Source organism: Electrophorus electricus, chromosome 3 (assembly GCF_041902795.1).
Source record: "Electrophorus electricus isolate QZ-2024a chromosome 3, ASM4190279v1, whole genome shotgun sequence".
Classification (NCBI taxonomy): Eukaryota; Metazoa; Chordata; class Actinopteri; order Gymnotiformes; family Gymnotidae; genus Electrophorus; species Electrophorus electricus.
The window spans coordinates 24,949,491-24,961,990 of NC_137499.1; the positions used below are offsets into that span (position 1 = coordinate 24,949,491).

General features: G+C 47.5%; 1 protein-coding gene across 7 annotated transcripts in view; it reads left to right on the top strand.

Annotated features, from left to right (window-relative positions):
• bahcc1a (BAH domain and coiled-coil containing 1a) overlaps nt 1-12,500 on the top strand; it is a 64,427-nt gene that overhangs the window by 51,694 nt on the left and 233 nt on the right. For 5 of the 7 annotated variants that reach the window (XM_081710777.1, XM_035525463.2, XM_081710780.1 and 2 more), the window contains 13 exons: nt 54-239; nt 2,222-2,395; nt 2,509-2,756; nt 3,010-3,090; nt 3,607-3,739; nt 4,085-4,202; nt 4,638-4,713; nt 6,929-7,037; nt 7,185-7,301; nt 7,474-7,626; nt 7,767-9,112; nt 9,317-9,553; nt 9,727-12,500. The exon at nt 9,727-12,500 is cut by the window's right edge and continues 233 nt beyond it. In XM_081710777.1, coding sequence (XP_081566903.1) covers nt 54-239; nt 2,222-2,395; nt 2,509-2,756; nt 3,010-3,090; nt 3,607-3,739; nt 4,085-4,202; nt 4,638-4,713; nt 6,929-7,037; nt 7,185-7,301; nt 7,474-7,626; nt 7,767-9,112; nt 9,317-9,553; nt 9,727-9,936 — 3,188 coding nt within the window. In that variant the 3' untranslated portion in view covers nt 9,937-12,500. Of the gene's footprint in view, nt 1-53; nt 240-2,221; nt 2,396-2,508; nt 2,757-3,009; nt 3,091-3,606; nt 3,740-4,084; nt 4,203-4,637; nt 4,714-6,928; nt 7,038-7,184; nt 7,302-7,473; nt 7,627-7,766; nt 9,113-9,316; nt 9,554-9,726 lie in introns of those variants that run through there. The other 2 variants (XM_081710779.1, XM_081710783.1) reach the window with 2 other exon arrangements.

Consider the following 12,500-nt stretch of genomic DNA (forward strand, 5'->3'; position numbering starts at 1 on the left):
GCTGACCCGGCTAGCAGCTGACCTCACCTCTCTCTCTGCCTCTCCCCTAACAGGCAGTGGCGACAGCGGTGCTCAGGGCGGCTGGAAGACACGTGGGGAGATAATGATGAGGAGGGGAAAGAGGAAGAGTGCGGCAGCCCGCCCGCAGCAGCCCGGGGCCCGGGGGGTGCGGGCAAGGGGGCGGGATGTGCTGGAGGACGGGGAGACGTCAGCAGATGAGAGTGCTTCCTCTGAGCAAGGTGAGCACCAGTCACACAGGCACCGCTGCCTGATCTGCTCTGCGACAAACATTCAGGCAGGTCTCCATGGTAACCGGCATCACCCATACATAACTGTCTCTCTCCCCTCCTACCTGTCTGTTTGCTCTTGGCTACTCTTGCTCTCCCACACACTCGCACACACAGGCACGCACCAACAATGCCATATTCCCCAGTCTGAGTCTGTGTGCCCTCAGTGGCTGTGCAAGCACATGTTAATTTGATAATGTGGAAAGCAAGGGATTGAGGCGCATGCCTATGTGAGTGTGCGCACGCACATGTGTGTCTGTGTGTGTGTGTGTGTGTGTGTGTGTGTGTGTGTGTGTGTGTGTGCAAGCGCAAATGTGTGTATGTAAGTAAGCACGAGGGTGTTGATGAATGGCTTGTAAATGACACGAGTGCGTGGGAGTGTGTGGACATCTGACACCTCTCACTCTAGCACCTAGCCTGCCTGCCTGCCGGCCCACAGCCTCAGCTGCAGCTCGCTGTCTCAGAGGACAGCCAAACTGGCTGACTGGCCATTAACACCTGCCCCTTCTTTCACTCGCTCACACACACACACAAACACACACTACACCCACACACATACATCCACTCACCCCCACACACACACACACACACACACATACACACACTCACACATAATTAGTATAAAGAGGTTGCTAACTTTTTTACAGGCCCTGCTTGCACAGCTGATTTTTTTTAATCTGTGAAAAATAAATATTTCCAAAAAGACTGTTCTATATTCCAGTTACCTTTCATGCTTCTCCTAAAACGACATTAAAAGTAGTGATTTTTTTTTTTTCCTCTGTCGCCTTTTACCATTCTGCTGTGTGAGCGGGGACCCCCATGAACCTGAAGAGGTGAAAAGCTGTTACAGGTCTCGGTCACCAGCGGAATCCATGCCATGTTTAAATAGAAGCTAATCAAATCCTCTAGTTAAATTAGAGCATGCCACAGTTCATATTTTAAGAGTGGTATCATATGTGCATTTCTTATATATTGATCACTTTTACATTAAAGCCATTAGCTAATGTCAACTAATGCTAGCTATCTTATATTCAGTTAGTTAGCTAACAGGCTTTGACTACATGGCGGGATCTAAAGGCAGGAAAGTCAATGACTATTGGCAGTTTCAGAAATGTCAGTTTATCGTATCATATAACATTATAAAAATTCATTTGTGGCTGAGGTAAATTACATAACAGAATTAGCCAACTGTAGCCTGCACAAACTGGGTGTCACTTCAACCCAAGAAAGAACTTTAAGCCATTTTGATATGGTCTCATTTTCTGGAATAAAATGTAGAGTATTAACTTTCTCCCACTTGTTTCCGAAAACTGAACATTTGTATGCACGTGCCATCTCTGTTACTCGAGTAGAGCAATGTGTAGTGGGCAGTGGTAGCTCAGTGGTTAGGGTACTCAATTTTTCAAGTCTCACCACCACCAGGTTGCCACTGTTGAGCCCCTGAGCAAGACTCTTAACCCTCAATTGCTCAAGTTGTATTCAGACACAATTGTAAGTTGCTTTGGATAAGTGTCAGATAAATGATTGAGTGAAGTGTAGGAGGGTCAGTTGAGTTCACAGTTCATGAATATGCAATAGAAGGTAGCTTATGATTTGCTACCTTAGTGTTATCTATGATGTCAAAGATAACCCCAGATAAAATTATAGCTAGGGGGCAGTATACAAAAATATTTTTAAAAATTAGATGTTATTTAATGCACTCTGCAGTGTCTAGTAAGTGTTGAACTGAACTGAAGAAGTGTGAAGATAATCAAAAACTTTGACTATGAATCTACGATTATATTATTCATGGCTATTACGTTGATTACGGAATATGATGCATAACTCATTCAGTTATATAGGTGAATAGGTCAAGTTATGGTGCATAACTTGAGACTGCATGAGAACGTGAGGGAACTCAGCATGAGAACTCAGCCTTCATTGTTGTGCTACAGAAGACGAGGAAGAAGAGGGAAGTTACCACAGCGACGAAATCCCTGCGATCAAAGCCCCGCCCAGTAGAGAACTCCCATCCAGCTCCATTATAAAAGACCCCTCCCCCTCCTCTGTTGTCAAACTGGAAGCCAATCAGAAGGCAAGAAATAAGAGAGAGCGGCAGGAACTCTACGGTAGGTTTCTAGATCTTCTCGATGCTGACAAAATTCACTAACCAGCCATCTCCACGCGATTTTGTCCTAACCTCCAGCTGCCTCCCTGCTTATTTGCAAACAAACCCTTCCAGGCTCCCGTTTTCCCTCCATCACCGATGGCGACGTGAAGGTGAAGAGGAGGGCCCCCAGCAGGCCGACACCCGTCACCACAGCCGAGCCCCCGGGGGTGAGGAGGAGACCGGGTCGGCCCAGGCTGCAGGAGAAGCCGTGGTTGGGCTGCTACCACAAGCCAGCGGGTCTCCTCCCCTTCCCCACCTCCAGCGAGAGGCTGAGGAGAGCCACACGCAAGAGCTCCATGCTGAGAAGGACCGTCGGCAAGGTGAGTACCCAGCCGCACACCTATATCCGCGGTGCAGCTCTTATACCGTGGCAACCCGTCAAAAGGGTAAGACTCGCGCTTGGCTTATTATGTATGGGTGTGTTCAAAGGCACATAGTCTATCCCTAAGGAACCCTATTCCAGGCCACTCTTCCAGAATAATCCATGATTATTTGGTGTGGAAGCATTGGGAATAAATGTTGACAGCTTCACTTTTGCTTCTCTGACTTTCATCTGTTTTTCTGTTACTCCAGAGGAGAAGCTACTGGTCAACTATGGCCCAGTCCCCACAGAGCGATGACAATGAGTGTAAAAGGAGGACCAGATTCAGACAGGTGTGCACACATGTGAACCTGTGCACACATGCATGGACCCACACATGCGCACGCACACACATGCACACACAAACGTGCACACAAACACACGGACGTGCACACACCCACACACATACCTTTTTATAATATACCCGCTGGTCCTTCAAATGTTGACAGATTAAAATATATGAGTAGAGTTCTTAAAAATTACAGTGGTTTCTTGAAAAGAAGCAAGAAACACTACAAAACATGCAAATTCTCCCATAATACCACACACATTATTCTACCTACGTGTAATCCCACATACATATAATCCAGTAGTTTGAAATGCCAATACTAAACATATAGGCTAGTATGTTATCCACCTTGCTGAGTGAGTCCTGAGTGGATACTGATGTTCTGATCAGATGCGAAGGCTGGGATTAATGGGTTATAGTAGGTGTCCTAGGGTTCGTGTGGTTCATTGTGTGTACGATGGTGTGGCACGGAGCATGCAATTCATGGAGCATGTGTGGTGTGTGTATGTGTATGGTGCAGTCTAAAGGCAGGGCAGTCAGCCGTCTTCTGGAAAGCTTTGCTGAAAATGATGGCTTCCAGCTGGGTGAAGACAGCAGTTTCTCCGATGAGGAGGAAGACAGCAACTCTTCATCACGCTCCAAAAATCCTCCATGTAAGCAGATTTGGTTGGTTTATCTCACTGTGGCATAGAAACAGTAAACTCCCTGTCCTGGACTCTACATGTGGCAGCATAACCACATGGCTCACGCCTCTGCGGCTTTGATAAGGATGTGTGTGTGGTTGTGTGGTTGTGTGTGTGTGTGTGTGTGTGTGTGTGTGTGGGCATGCGTGCTTGTCAGATGTGCGTGTGACGACGTGTGCGCTTGTGCAATGCATGAGTGGGGACGTGCGCTTGTCGGATGTGTGTGTGTGTGAAGACGCGTGTGCGATGCATGTGTGCGTGAGGAAATGTGTGCACAATTTATATTTTGTGTGTGTATTTGTATTTTGTTCTCAGCTCCTCCGAACTGTGTACTTACCAAAGAGCTGCTGGTAGATGGGCTCAAAGTTCTCATCAGCAAAGAGGATGAACTTCTCTACGCTGCCCGAGTGAGAGCTCTGGATGTGCCTGACCTGTGAGTACACCAAACCTGCCCCAAACGCTGTCAGAACACTCATGCCTACCGCCTCAATTGATAGTGAAAGTAAACATCTATTCTGCGCAGAAGTAAGTGTGAGACACCAGGCTAGCACTGAGTGTGGGAGAGACTAGCACTGAATGTCAGGGAGACCAGCACTGAATATGAGACATCAGCATTGAATGTGGGGGGAGGCTAGTGCTGGTTGTGAAAGAGAGACACCAGCAATCAGTGTGAGAGAAACCAGTACTGAATGTGATAGAGACCAGCAATCAGTGTTAAAGAGTACATCGCTGAGGTTTGAGAGAGACCAGCACTGTGGGTGGCAGGGGAGACTAGTGCTGAGTACTGGGGGGGGGGGGGCTGGACGTGTAAAGTCAAGCATTACACACACAGCTGAAAATAGTCCAATGCTGCTCCTGTCTCCTCCAGCTACAGTATTGTTATCGACGGAGAGCGAGGAAACCGCCCCAGAATCTACTCTTTGGAGCAGCTTCTGCAGGAAGCGGTGAGTTCTCCTTCAAACTGGAGCACAAAGCAGCCCACACTCGCAGCCTCTCAGGACGATCCCCTTAAGCACACGCACGCATGCACACACACACACACACACACACACACACACACACACACACACACACACACACACACACACACACACACTCACGTGCTCACATACCGCCTTCCCACATAACTACCACTCACCACTATATCCGACAGCCACGCTACTTTCTGCAATCAACACATCCTCCAAAGTCTTTCATTGAGTGCGATATCCTCCTCCACATCCTCCTCTATATCACCTACTGCAATGCACAGCACCTTCTGCTTCCCCTCCTCTAAAGGCCCCTCCCTCTGTTTCCCCTCCTCTAAGGCCCCTCCCTCTGTTTCCCCCCCTCTAATGGCCCCTCCCTCTATTTCCCCTCCTCCCTTAATGGCCCCTCCCGCTGCTTCCCCTCCTCCTCCTCTGAAGGCCATAATGAGGCTGTTATTCCAGTCCCGGTTCTTTTAGATACTCGACTCCATCATGCTTGCTGAGAAGTCTGCACTTCCAACCGAACCACAACCCTTAGATTACCCACTCAGCCCATAGCTCAGGATAGCTTTGGGGGGGGCTCCACCCATGCAGACCCATCCCCCGACTGTGTTAGTGTGTGTGTGTGTGTGTGTGTGTGTGTGAGTGAGTGTGAGTGTGATGCAGCCCGTTCCCTAAACCTATGGCCTCCATCTGAGCTATCTATACAACCTCCATCTGAGCCATGCAGTGTGGTTCATTTCTCGCAGCGTGTGTCGGGCCTGGGGTCGGTGGACAAGCTCCTTCTCCTTCTTCGTGAGGGCCTTGCTAAGCCCACACAATTATGCTAACATTACAGTTTATCTGAGTCAACACTGAAATGGCCTCTAATTATACAGTGTAAACCTCTGGGCTTTCTTGGCTACTCCACATTTCCTTGTTCTTGTGTGTGTGCATGTATCTACAGGGGAAGGGAGGCACGTGGGCGTGTGCATATGTTGGAGTGTGTATGTGTAGGTGGGGGTGTGTGTGCTGACAGATAGCATGGTGTTTGCTGTCTATTGTTCTGCACAGTCACAACATTCTGGTCTGTAACACGTCTGCTGAGCTTGGACTCTCAACATACAGGAGAATGAAACATGAGTCAGTATAGGAGTGTGACACTAGTACTGAGCAGCAGTACTGATCAGCTCAAGACCAGTATTATATAACCATGTGACCCTAACCCAGTGTTCTTGTCTCCTCTGTCTTGCCTCTTCACTCATGCCCACTGTTCAGAATACTGCTTTATACCCTAGAGCTTTGTAGAAGAGTTTGGTCAACTGCAAACCAGTGATTTCTTTCTCTCTCACACACAGACACAGACACACACACACGCACACCCAGTTGTTTTGCAGCTGTTCCACTGTGTAAACAGCAGTCTCCCTGCAGCTGGATCTAATTATACACACTACTACTTTACTTGTCCTTCCATTTCTTTAGCTTTTACTCCATCTATTACTCCCATCACACACACAGACACACACACACACACACACACACACACACACACACACACACACACACACACAACATATACAGGGAGCAGAAATCACACTCACTCACTAGCCGCCATCCTGCCTCACACCTCATCAGTCAGAAAAGGCCTGTTGCCATGGAAACCCTAAATTAAAGCATGGTGAGTGGCGGATGTTGGGCCCTGCCTGCTTTGTGGGGAGGAAGAATCGCTGGCACCTGCAATCTCAGCCCTCCGATTCACAGTGTGCTATTACTCAGAGGTGTGTGTGTGTGTGTGTGTGTGTTTGTGTCTGGTATTACTCAGAGAGATGTGTGTGTGTGTGTGTGTGTGTATGTGTGTATGTGTGTATGTATGTGTGTGAGTGTGCGCACTATTACTCAGCCAGTCTGGCTGGACCGCATTACGCCTTCCGCTGCTTTCAGACCTCACTGGCACACTGGCATGAGATAAGTGATGCTTTCAGCTCTGCCACATTGACTGCCCAGTGTTTGTGTGTGTGTGTGTTTTTGCATGCAAGTGTGTGTGTGAGTCTGTCTGTTTATCCTTTGACTCCAAACACCTCTTTCTCTTGAACTGGCATTGACTGACAGAGGTATGTGTGCATGTGCGTGTGTGTGTGTGTGTGTGTGTGTGTGTGTATGTATGTGTGTGTGTGTGTGCGTGCGTGCGGGTGTGTGTGTATGTGTGTGCCAGGTTTTGGATGTGCGACCTGAGACAGAGGCAGTGCTGACCGAGGCGACGAGAGTGTGTGCCTACTGGAGTGAGCGCTCGCGATGTCTTTATCCAGGCTATGTCCGTAGGGGTGAGGAGCACTCTAGAATATCCCTGTGTCAAAAATCACAATAATCTAATGACTGTTTGAGTATTTAATGAGTATGTAATCTGATGCATTTTGTTTGACCATAAAAAAATTCATGATAATATTTTAATTTATAACACTATCCCCTAGGGGGCACCAGTGATGAGGGCAAACCAGGTACGGTGATGGTGGAGTTTGATGATGGAGACCGAGGGCGGATCTCGCTCCACAATATTCGTCTTCTTCCACCAGGCTACCAAGTTCACTGTGAGTTCCTCACACTCTGTCACATCAGATTCAGCAGAGAGCTCCTTGATTTGAAAACAGAAACACACTACCATGTTACCACTACCGTGTTACATTATTTAACCTTAATCTGAATGATGATTGCAATCACTAATAATCACTAAGTAGAATTTCTCTTCCTTCACATGGGCAGGCATTGACTCCAGCCCTACTGTGGTCTCCACTGCTCAGTCGGACAAAGTGGTTTCATGTCATGAAAGGAGGAGCTCACATATCGATAAACCTTCTGAGAAACCAGCCAGTCCAGAGGAAGCCAAAGCTCAAGAGAAGCCTGCGAGAAGACCAGGTAGGACTTCTAGGATTTTAAGAGATGTTCTTAGTACAACATGGGCAGAAGCTATATTGTCCTTGGACTGTGGTTATTGTACTTGTAATCCAGCGAAGACAGTTTGAGATGCTAATGCGACTAAATGCTTTGTTTCCCAGGGAGACCAAAGGGTTCAGGGCTCAAGAGGTTAATCTCAGACGGTGTCACCAAGAGTCCAGCTTCGCCACTTGCCTGGCCATCATTAGCTGAAAGGAAGAGAGTGCCCATCAGTCTGTTTCAGTTTAATGGCTTATCCTCCAAGAAGGCCTCGAGGAACCGAGAGGTAGACATCTTTCCTCATGCTCCAGTCTCCATGACAACACCAGCCAAAGGAATCTTCAGTAGCAGCTCCTTCGAGGTGGACTCATTCAGTAGCATTGCTAATGGTTACTCGTCCTTCTGTGGCCATGCCGCTGGGACACCAGCAGGGGGCCGGAGCAGCCCCTATGGGCAGAGGAAGAGGTCCGCAGACTCAGACACGACTCAGGCAAGGAAGAACGAGTTCTTGGTCAAGCTGGATCATGAGGGAGTGACATCACCAAAGAACAAGAGCAGCAAGGCACTACAGTTGCTAGGTGGGTCAGGGTTCGGCTCTAGGGTACTGCCTGGTGTCCCACCCAGACCTGAAGTCTACACTCACCCCGCCCTGCTGGTGAAAGACAACAGGAAGGGTGACAGCTCACGGGCAGAGCTCCTTCCTGTCCAGAGAAAGCAGTCGCCGTCGCTGCGAATGAGTGAGTGTGGAGAACTGGGTCTCAGCTGTCACAGGGACTGCCACAGCTCCTACTCAGACATGGATGAGGAGGAGGAAGAGGAAGAGGAGAGAAGGAGGGGAGGTGGCTCGGCACTGGCATCGGCCTCGGGTGGGTTGAGGACAGCTGGTCATTTCCTCTCACGCCTGTCAGTGTCCTCATCGTCCTCAGGGTCATCTAGTACCTCCAGCTCTGGCTCCATTTCCAGCTCCAGCCTCTGCTCCTCAGACAATGACTCCTCCTACAGTTCAGAGGATGAAGAAAACTCCACGCTGGTCCTGCAGAGCTGCCTCACCCCCCATCACTCCCTCCTGCAGTCCCCAAAAGCCCCCACCACACCACAGCACTCATTTGTTGCCAAAGCTGTAGCCGTATCCAATGCCAAAGGTGGGAACGCTGTATCCAGCGCCAAAGGTGGGAACACTGTATGCAACGCCAAAGGTGGCATTGCTGTGGCCATATCCAACACCAAAGGTGGGAACGCTGTGGCTGTATCCAGCACCAAAGGTGGTAACATTGTGGCCGTATCCAGCGCCAAAGGTGGGAGTGCTAGCAGCAAGCCCCTGAAGAGGAAGGAATGCCCAAGTTCACCTTCCAAACCCTCCAGGGACCTGGCCAAGAGACAGAGGCTGGCACTGGAACAAGGCAAACCCAAACTGTCCCCCTTCCTGCCAGCCAGACAACTCTGGAGGTGGTGCGGGACCCCCACCCAGGTAAGACCGCCTTACCAATCATATGAATTTTATGTGCTAATAACACCATACCTAGGCTTGCATACAAGCTGAGATTGTAGTGTAAAAAACTCAGTAAATCAGGCTTCCTGTTATTTACCTGTGTGTCAGTGCCGCATAAAATATATATAAAAATAAATATATATCGATACGCATATACATTTGTCTGTGGTTCCTCTTCTCAAGAGACGTGGGCTGAAAGGGAAAGCTCGTAAGCTCTTCTACAGGGCCATAGTCCGAGGCAGAGACACGCTGTGTGTAGGAGACTGTGCTGTGTTCCTGGCAGCTGGCCGTGCCCACCTGCCCTACATCGGTCGCATCGAGAGCTTCTGGGAGTCGTGGAGCTGCACCATGGTGGTGAAGGTCAAGTGGTTTTACCATCCAGAGGAGACCAAGCAAGGCAAGAGGCATCACGAGGGAAAGGTAAGCCTGTCCATAAGTCAAAGGTCAAAGTTACAAACTATATTAATGTACATACATACATAAGGAAACTGCGGACAAGTTTTGACATAAATCCTCCAAAAAATATGGTCTTTTAGGCCTACTAGTACGTTTTATTTGCAGGAAAATGTGAAAAATATATGTCTCTTCCCCAGCACGCCTTGTATCAGTCGTGTCATGAGGACGAGAACGACGTGCAGACAATCTCTCATAAGTGCCAGGTGGTGAGCCGTGAGGAATACGAACACCTGAGGCGTCACAGGAACCCTGGCAGCAGTCTTCAGGACCTGTACTATCTGGCCGGCACCTACGACCCCACAAGCGGCCAGCTGCTCACAGCAGACGGGGTATCCATCCTCTGCTAGCTCTGGAACTTTGCTAGCTTCGCTAGCTCCAATGCCAGCAAGATCTTGAAGGATCATAAACATGATTACGCCATTTCGGCGTAGGAGCAGGCCGCAGTCTCCTAGGCCCAGGCTCCCTCTGCACCTGGTCTCCCAAAGGCAGGCAGTGTGCCCAAGGTTTACGTTCTCTACGGAGGACGAGCATGTTTGATCTTACAGCTTACAGTTTAATATTGTGAGAAGCTGCATTCTATTTATGGTCACCAAAGCAGAACTCTCTCTGAGTTCAGTGAAGATGACTGCTGAGCACGACTCCGAAACAACGGAGACAGAGATGGTGTGGTGGGCTGTCCGCACACCATTGTCACGATTCCAGGGATATTTAAGTACATGATAGATTTAAAAATATTAAGTTCATGTATATGTATATTAGGAATTATTTCCTATCAAGCCATACACTTCAGTACCTCTTGCCTGGCTTCTTATTCGGGTGTACACTGTACAGGTTGCTCGTGTGATCAGCTCTTTTGTTGTTATTTTTGCCATTGTTGTCTATATGTACATACAAAGTTATTTTCTATGTGTAATGTACAGTACCTAAGAGGCTTATCGTCCCGTGCTTCAACTGATTTATTTTTCTACGACTGATGTACAGCACCAGAAGAGGAGAACTGAAGATGCATTGCACTGCACATTACCTGCTGAGGCAGAAAGAGAAGAGACTATCTGAGTTTCAGTCGTTACGCCTGCCCTTTGGGTGTCGTTCTGCTTCTTCGGTTTTGCTCATCCCTTTACTTTCAGGCCCCTTGACTTCTCCTACCCATTTTAAAAGCCTTTAATAATATGAAAGAAGATGCATCAAATTAATGTCTGAAAATATATTATTTAAATCACCAGTGAGAGATTAGGACAGAAATGTAGGGAAGAAAATTTACATGAAGAATGAGAGGGACTGAAAAGATGTAGTTAACAGGGCATGCTGAAGGATGTGCTAAACATTAGCACTGCGTGCCCATCTTCAATCAGCTTGTCTCTAAACATCTTGCACTATCTGTGTCATGTTTTGCTTTGTGACAATGCCCCCCCCATCTCTCCACCCATCGGTGAATGGTAGCGTCCCGTTTAGGGAGACAGTCTTGCCAAGGCCGAGGCAGTGAGAAACAAAGAAATGTCTCTGCACCAAGCTCAGAGCGAGCTCTTCAAGAAGCAGCTTAGGCGTGAGTTCTTCACGAGGCGCCGGGGCATTCTTGCGCTCACGCACCAGCCTCTAGGGACAATCAGCAGAGAACAAGCATGGACTGCAAGTCAGGCTCACGCAATCACAACATCCCTTCTGTCCTTTTGTGCCAAAAAAAAAAAAAAATTGTCTTTCTGATTATGCAATCTTCACTGTGTTCTATGAGTATAATTATTTGTGTTTGTTTTTTTGTCATCTATTTATTGTCAGTGTTGCTGTTTCATCGCAAAACCAATAGATTCAAATGAAAATGTGATTACGCTTATTTTGTTCCTGTGAATTGTATTGGGACTGTTTGACCCAAGTGCAATGGTCTAGCAGAGAGTGGTTGTACGGAAAGAACACTGGACTTGTTTGTGCTGGTATGGTATGTGCCTTGAAGTATCATTTAGAACTTCGCTTTCTGACCTCCCATTAACTTCTGTGATCCTGTGGGAGGAAGTGACATCATTCAGTGACCTCCCTCATTGGATGAGCACTCACCCGTATCCTTTGCGCTTTACAAATGGACACTGCGAACATCTTACCCACCATGCTCAGCCTACTCATTCCTCTCCCATGAAAACCTGAAGGAAATGCGTACGTGTGATGATAGCAAGCTTCCCGCCGAAAGGTTGCAAGTCTCCAACCTCAATTCATTTTGGTGACTCTTTCCCCTTCAGAATCACATGCAAGAATCCACACGAAGTAATTAACTAAGTATATTTGAACTTGACATAAGGCTCTGGAATTATTTATGAAACTCTTCGTGTAGACCACACATTCGGGGTTGGAAAAAACAATGTATGTGTGTGCGTGTATGTGGGTGTGTGTGTTTCTCTTTGCAATTTCAACTTTGTTTTTACTGTCTTGATAAAGGAGGACACTGGCGTAATATGAATGTAATTGTGTAGTATAGGTTAAGCACGGCCTGTCTAAAAGACAACATTGATCTTATATCAGGAAGTCAAAGACCTTTTAGTTATAATGTCTCCCTGAGCTAATGAGATGCTAAAAACGTGATTACTGCTCTATAGTGTCTCCGTTTCAAAGAATAGAAATTAGCAGTATTCAAACTGATCTGATAGGTTGGTCAATTGTTGTTATTTAAGAGCAGACCTGCCCATGGCAAAACGTGCAATACTACTTTGACTTAACATTTGAATGGAGTTCAGATATTCGTGGAGCTTCCAGCAAAGGCTGATGGGTAAAGGGAAATGATAGGAAGGACGCAGGAACGTCTGTCCTATAAAGCCGCTTTCTTTACAACTTTACAACTTGTATATGAAAACGGACATCAGATTTGTGCTTCATATTCTGCCTGTCATTGAATTTCTCTGTTAATACTGATAATGTTTTAACATTGATG